The sequence below is a fragment of the Acinonyx jubatus genome, chromosome E1 (assembly GCF_027475565.1).
Source record: "Acinonyx jubatus isolate Ajub_Pintada_27869175 chromosome E1, VMU_Ajub_asm_v1.0, whole genome shotgun sequence".
NCBI classification, from domain to species: domain Eukaryota; kingdom Metazoa; phylum Chordata; class Mammalia; order Carnivora; family Felidae; genus Acinonyx; species Acinonyx jubatus.
This window is the reverse complement of record NC_069397.1, coordinates 42,824,913-42,832,368: the sequence shown is the minus strand read 5'-3', so window position 1 is coordinate 42,832,368 and position 7,456 is coordinate 42,824,913. Positions and strand designations below refer to the sequence as shown.

Genomic DNA, 7,456 nt, shown 5'->3' with positions numbered 1-7,456 from the left:
AGCAGATTCATTGAGAGATACAAGCAAGCCTTTGTCCCCAAGAAGCTTATGATCTAACCCGGACACTGATTATCCACGGAGAGCCAAGACTTCCACGAGGTGAATGCTAAGGCACAGAGGAAGATAAAGACAAGAGGGTAGAGAGGCTGCTGCAGGATGGGTGGTCAGGAAGTCTGCTGCAGGACGGGCTGGGATCTGAGCCAGCTTGGAAGAGGTGATGGATCGGCCCAAGGAGCCACAGGCCCGCAGATACAAGAGGATGTGAACACACAATGTGTTTGGACCCCCCCACCCCCACCCCACCCCGGCCCAAGTGAGAGCTGTGACTCAAGCCCATGGTCAGGCAAGGAGGCAGAAGCTCTAGGTTTGGGTGCTCGTGATGGATCAGACCAGGAAAGGTGAGTTCCAGGCCAAGGAAGCAGTAGCAGGGAGCCACTGATGGTTCCTGAGCAGGAGACATGCATAAGGAGGCGTTTTAGGCAGGTGGATCTGAAAGCAATATGTCTAGAGAGGCGGGCAGGCTGCGGGGAGAAAACCAGAGGCAAGAAATGGACTCAGAAGGTCCCACGACAGTCACTGTGAAAGTCATTAACACTCAAATCTTGTGCGAAGCCCTTCATTCCCCTTCTCTTGAATCCTCTTTCAATTCAGTAAAAGGACAGGGAGTGTCCCCATCTAACAGATAAAGAAGCTGAAGCTCAGAGGAATGAATTGATTTGTCCAAAGGGTCAAGTTGGAAAATCAAACTCAGGCTGTCTTTATCAAATCCTGAACTCTGCCTACTACCCTTTGCCTCGATGGTCCGGGAAAATGGGAGCCCGAAAGGAAGAGACCGGAGATGACCAAGGAAAGCTCTTGGGGTGGGGGAGGTATGTTCAGAGGGAAGTAAAACCCCGTGGAGCCAAGCATCCCTCAAAAGTTGTCACACTCAAGTACCGACCTGGTACACACCTGCTCCCACTGGTGCCGAGGTGCCCTGGCCGCTAGCTAGTGAGGCCACCCACTGGGTAACTTTGGGCACTTAACCTCTCTGAGCCTCTGTTTTCTCATCTGTAAGTTAACATACCTGCACACAAGGGGCTTGGAAAGAATGAACGAGATCATTAGGGTCCAGACAGCAATCTCTCAGTCGGTCCCTCAAGTCTAAGTTAGGCCAATCGGTTCCTCCACGTGCTGGCACACAGGCCTCCTTGTCCCCCACGATGAACCAGGAGACCACCGCCCTCCCCCTGCAACTTCTCCCAAACCTTATGCCACCTGTGTCTTCCTCCGACCTCCCCTCCTCCCAAGCATACCCGCACATACACCTTGTTCCGTGGGGACCCAAAGAGCTGAGGACTCAGAAGGCATTTCTCCAGTCTGGCAGAGAGCCCCCTAGAAACTGTGCTGATCCCCATGGGAATCACTTAGCAAGAGGAAAAGCCAGACCTTTGCCCTGGCTCTGCTCACAGGTGATGGGGTTAATCAGGAATTCTCTTTCCCTTTGCTCAGGGCTGTCGGTGAGGGTCTAGCTCCCTGATGACCTGGGGACACATTAGTCAGTGATAAGTGGGGCTTTCCAGCCCCTTTTATCCTGTTTACAATACATTGGCTCTCCTTGGACAAAACCCTGCTCCCCCCACCTCGCTCTTGGCTGTTATGGCTACATGAGACAATTTGCTGATGGACTGTCCATGAAGGGCAGCTTCCTTGGAGACCCCTCCCCACCTCCTGCAGCCCCCGGGGCAACATCCCCTCCACCTGGTGGGTCCTGGAAGGAGCCACACATGCTTGGTGGGTTTTTTTTTTTTTTTTTTTTTTTTTTTTTTAGCTTTGTTGCAGCCCCTGAATTCAGAAATGCCATCCTTTCTGTCTGCTCAGCTTTAATCGAGGGAGTTTCGGAGCAAACCCAGAGGCAATGAGATTATGTTTCTCTGGCTTTGGAGAGTGACTGGGGTTTTGTTGCTGTCCAAAGCAGAAGCCATCAGAGGCATCTTAACTTATCTGTGGCAAGGCCCTTTTTGGGTCAAAAGGCAGGATAGTACTACGTAGCCTGGACCTTGGCTCCCCTGTCCCACCGTCAGCTTGGCCAGGCATGTTCACTTCTCGAAGCTCAGCACACTTGTCTAGAAAACCAGGGTCCTGCCTCTCCCAGGTAGTTAGGAGCACAGAATGAGAACCTGCCGAGAAAGTCCTTAAGGAGGAGGCATTGTGTTCAGCACTCCGCCTCGATTTCAAGTGACAAGCCTTTCAGCAAGAGTGGCTCCTCTGATGCAGACAGCTTATAATCACCTAAAAGTCAACCTCAAATAATTCTGGGCCTCTGAAACGGCAGGCAAAGGTTCCAGCGTCTGTATGACAGCACATCTCTGTGTTTTAAGGATCTCTTGGGCATCATTCAAGAAGATGATGGAAAAGGGGAGGGAGTGGTTGAGGAGTGATAGGGTGTCTCGATGGGCTCTTATAGGCTGGTAGGGGAAGTGAGGCAGTCCCAGCTGACACAGGGGTGTGTGAACATCAGCACAGGTGGGATGGACAGTAGGGGCAAAGGGGGCTCCGGAGGAAACAGGACCAGAAGGTGCGCTGGGAGGGAGGGGCAGAGACCAGGGTGGGGGAGCATAGGGAGCACTGACCGTTTGGGAGAAGGGCTAACAGAATTGCTCTATTCAATCTCAATTAGGGGGCCAGAGACACACAACAGATTCATTGGGTTTCAGAGATAAGAATTAAGTTCCATCAAGTTGGACAGATCACTTCCCTGCTTGCCAGGAATGCCCGGGGCCCGCTTCTCCATGCGTCTTATCTTTCGTGTATTTCAAGGTCCAGCTGAAATCTCGTCTCTTCTGGAAAGCCTTCTTTCATCATCCACATTCAAAGAGATCTCTTTCTTCTCTGCATTGTGGCAGAACTTAATTGTCTTCTCTGCGTCGTTGCCTTTTCATAAGCCCTGTACCCTGTCTCTCCATCTAGATGATAGACTTTTTTTTTTTTTTTTTAGATGATAAACTTTTTGAGGTCAGGGGGCTATTGCTGGATAACAAATGACCTCCAAACTCAGTGGCTTAAAATACCACCCATTTTGCTATATCTCTTGATGTCCTGGGACAGGAATTCAGGCATAGGCTCAGCTGGGTGATTCTTCTTTTCCATTCTTCTTCCTGGAGAGGTCATTTGAGGGGTTCAGCTGGTGGATGGACTGGTATAAAGGTTACAAGCTGGCTTCACCTACATGTCTGGGGCCTTGGCTGGAAGAGTTGGCTCAGTTGGGGCATGTTGAGTGAAGCACCTACACATATAGACTTTCCAGAATGATGGCCTTAGGGTAATTGGACTTCTTCCAACGTGATTTGGGGTTACCAGCATAAGCCTTCCAAAGAGCTGGGTGGAAACTGCAAGGCTTCTTATGACCTGGCCTTGGAAAACCCAGAGTTTCTCTTCTGTCACATTATATTCATTAAACAAGTCACTAAATCCAGCTCAGATTAAAAAGGAAATGGAATTCGACTCCATCTTTTAATGGGAGCAAAAAATATGAAACCACCTTTATTCAACTACATGATATAGTCCTAAGACCCAGGCAAGTAAAGTCCCTGGCCAAGGACCCAGGCCTCAGTGGGCCCCACACTTTGGAGTGCTATTTTTGAATCTTTCTAAACCCCCCTTCAGTGGAGGCAATCATTCTAGTCTGTTTCTCCTCTTCAGGGTACTCTCCAAACTCCCGTCCCATGCATGGGACTGACCAAGTGCCCTGAAAAGCTTCAGGGCCCATGCCTGTGGGTTGTCCAGGGAAACCTGGCGAGCATATTGCTTCTGCCCACCAGCACAGTATTTCTTTTGTGGCATTGCATAAGATCAGGCTGCCCGCGTGGTAGTGACTTGCTGATTTGGGGTGATTCCCATTCACAGTGGATACAAGATGAGTTCAGGATTCTGGGGTACTGACAGTTGACCATTGACCCTTGGAGTTAAGCCACCTGTTTGGGTCTGTGCCATGGCACTTGCCAGCCTGTGTTCTGACCACAAGGCTGCCTCCACTCTACAACACACCAGAATAGTGGGGCTCCCCACCTCCACCTGGTAAGGGTGGTCATCCCACGCCCACCACAGGCTTTGCACTGCAGGTCAGGTAGTGCTCCAGAGGTGGCCATGCCTATCTTCTGCTGGAGACCATTACTCTGCCAACTGGCTTTTACAATCAATGTCTTTCCCTTCTTTTGATCACTGTACTGACGCCATGAGCCTCTGGGTCAGTCTTAAGTAGGGCGAGGTGAGGGCCATGCATCCCTTACATGAGTGGGACTTCTCTTTTTGTTTCACCCATGCACCTGTAGCCTAACTACCCTTTGCCCTCTGCCAAATGGTTTCAGTATGTGGAAAGCAGTGTTGCAGTCAACACTGAAAGAGATCATATTCTAGGAAAGCTGTAATTAAGGCCTAACAAATTTCAAGAAAAAAAAAAACATAGTTGGAAAATATATTATTGTAAATTTATACTGAGTAATTCTGAACAGTGAATTATTATTCTTATTTTCCTGCATACTCTAGGGAAAACATGCCATTAGTGTCATCATCAATGAAGCACAGTGACAAACTTTGGGTCATTGGAAGTCAGCATTCACGTTCAGTGTGAAGTAATAAAAATCACGAGCAATAATGAAACTAGCATTAAATAAATAAATCAAGACTCGGTTCAGGTATCATCTCCTCTTTGAAGCCCTCTTGAATCCCCAAACTAGGCTAAGTGTCACTTCTCTGTCATCACACAGGTCCTAATTACCTCTATCCCACACTAGCTACATAGTATTCTAATTATTTCTGTAGATGGTTCCCTCCTGTGTAGATGTGTATATTAAAGAACTTCTATGGCAAGCTGATGTATGTTTTACTCATCTTTGTGCCCCAGTCCTTGCACTGTGCCTGATATGTAGTATGAACTCAATGAATACCTGTATGGAGAGTCATGGAAAGACACCACCGGACTAAGTCAGGTAGACTCTGGTGAGCCTAGAAAAATAGTTCTAGTAGAACAAAGGAGAGGTTGGAAGGCATGCTACCCATAGAGATGTTGACAGGGTAGATCTGTTGTCTATGTGGTTTAGTCATAAAAGAAATGAGAAGTTTCAAGTGCAGCAAGATGGGGAGATGGAGTTTTCTTCTCTTTAGAGAAAGGCCATGTCCATATAAACACCTTAGAGACTGAGAAGCAGAGGGGAGGTCTTCTGGACCTCAGTATCCTTATCTGCCTAACCCACCTCACCAGGATGCTGTGAGGTCCAAAGAAGAGCAAAATATTGACATAAAAATTCTTTGAGAAAATTTAAAATTTCTATCCAACCTCTAAAGGCTTCTAACTACTTATAGAATTAAAAAAGAAACCTATAAATAAAAATCTAAGCATGACATTTAAGATCCCCCATGATCTGACTCCAGCTCTCCTTCTAACACTATTACTGCCCCCAAGCCCCCTAAACCCAGCCACAGAAGGTCTATGTTCTTTCCCGCTTTTTTCCTTTTCTCAAGCTATCCCCTCAGCTTCAAATGCCCTTCCCTTCATCTCCATTAGGCCAACAAGATCAACATTTACAGAGTAGTGAGCTTGTGTAAGATACTGGTAAAACTCTATTGATTCTTGAAGGCCCCATTCATAGGCTGTTTAGTCCATGAACCCTTCTTGCTTTTCTCCAGAATATCAATTGTAGTACTTACTCGACCTGATAATGTTGCTTGAGGGCGTGACTAACCCTCTCAACAGGCTATGAGAGATGAGAGATTTGAGGGTTATATTACTTGTATTCCTCTTCCAATATCCGTGCCTGGTAATAGCAGGTGCTCATTAATAAATATTAGAATAAGTGGGAAAATGTTAGGGAAAGAATGTACATGGGTGGACGGTCTCTTAGGACACAAGACTGGGTGGGCTCCAGGATACAGGAAAATAAAAGCATCAACTTGTCAAAGGAAGAGGAACATCTCCTCCCTTGGGAGGAACTGCAGATAAGCCTGGAGGGTGGACATGGGTTAGGTCCACGTGGAGAGACCGAAGTGTCCAAATCCTTCAAGTCTTAACTCAAATGCCACCTCCTACATTAAGTCTTTCCTGAATCTCCGACGGGGCTGACCCTAGCTCGGCTGTCTCTTTGGACTTTCTCCCTTGCAGCTGTTTATTTGTACCCTTATCTCACTTCCTTTCCTAGACCGCGACCTCTCTTGAGGGCAAGAGGAACCCGGTTTCCCCACAGCACACAAGACACGGTTACCACTCATTCATTGGGAGTTTATTGGAAGGATAAATGGGGGGGGGGGGGGGGTAGTAACCAGACATATTTGACATAGGAGATGCTTGCGCACAGGAGCCCAGCGGAGCGCAAGCTCCAGACCCACAACTGAGCAGTTTACTGGAAGCAGAGCGAGAACAGCCCCCCCAACCTGCCTCCGCTGGGGAATGGCAGGTGTCCACCAGCTCTCCTGCAGCTTTGCTCTGAGGACCTCACGTCCCTACTTCTCCGACTGCCCTTGTCAACGCCTGACTCGATGCCGAAGCCCGCCCCCCCTACCCACAACTATGCTTCCTCGTCCCCGATCTGCGGCAGTGCCTCTGACTACCCTTAGCCTTTTTGTCCGGGCCTCTTCTCCCGTCGCCCTCCTCTTCTGTCTCCATCACCACCGGCAGGGCGCGCGCCGGGGCAGCCCTGGCCGGCAGGAGGGGGCGGGTCCTGCGACCGGAAGCCGGTAGCCGGAAGCCGGAAGGGGGGCCGTGAGGACGTGTTCCAAGGAAGCCAGGGCCGGACCCGGCGGGGCCGGCGACATGGAGCCGCTGTACCAGCAAACGCACAAGTGAGGGCCGCGTCGGGGCACGGGCGGGGGGCGCAGCCAGGCTGGGCGAGGCCGGCTCCCCTGGCTGGGGCCTCGGGCGCCCGCCAGTGTGGAGGCCGAGTCCTTCCGCCGGGGCGCTGCCGGGGGCGGCTCGGAAGTTCTGTCTCTGGCGGGATGCCCAAGTCGGCGGCGGATGGAGGGTCCGGCCTGATGCGTGGGGACGTTGGGCCGGACGGCTCATGGGATCTTCGAGGCCGCGACTACCTGCTAAGTAGACTAGGTGAAGGGAAAGTCACACTTACAGATGATAAATTGTTTGTCCAGCACCTGCCAACTCACTGCTCTGGGTCGGTAGAGATGGTGGGAGTCAGGGCCCCTACACCTAGTTTACTATTCACTTGGAGAGCCCAGGGACGTCCGAAAAAAATCTAAGGTGTGGCAGGATTGGATGGAGTGTAAAGGAACAATACAAACGGAATCTTCTTTAGTTTAGAAAGATCCATCATTGAGCTAAGGTCGTCAGAATAAGTTTCATTGTAACTCACAGCTCCTAAATGACGTCGGCCCCAACTCTTGATTGACACTAATCTGTTGTTGCTGCTACACTTTTTTCCCTTTTCTTTTGATTTGGTTTATACCAGAGACCATAATGATGAAGTGTTTG

The 7,456-nt window shown here is 49.7% G+C and overlaps 1 protein-coding gene across 5 annotated transcripts in view; it reads left to right on the top strand.

Moving 5' to 3' along the window:
* The first annotated feature begins 6,655 nt into the window (after nt 1-6,655).
* Nucleotides 6,656-7,456, top strand: part of GOSR2 (golgi SNAP receptor complex member 2) — a 68,555-nt gene continuing 67,754 nt past the window's right edge. The window contains exon 1 of one of the 5 annotated variants that reach the window (XM_027052041.2): nt 6,656-6,813. In XM_027052041.2, the coding sequence (XP_026907842.1) occupies nt 6,785-6,813 (29 nt within the window). In that variant the 5' untranslated portion in view covers nt 6,656-6,784. Of the gene's footprint in view, nt 6,814-6,884; nt 7,073-7,456 lie in introns of those variants that run through there. The other 4 variants (XM_027052036.2, XM_053212461.1, XM_053212458.1 and 1 more) reach the window with 4 other exon arrangements.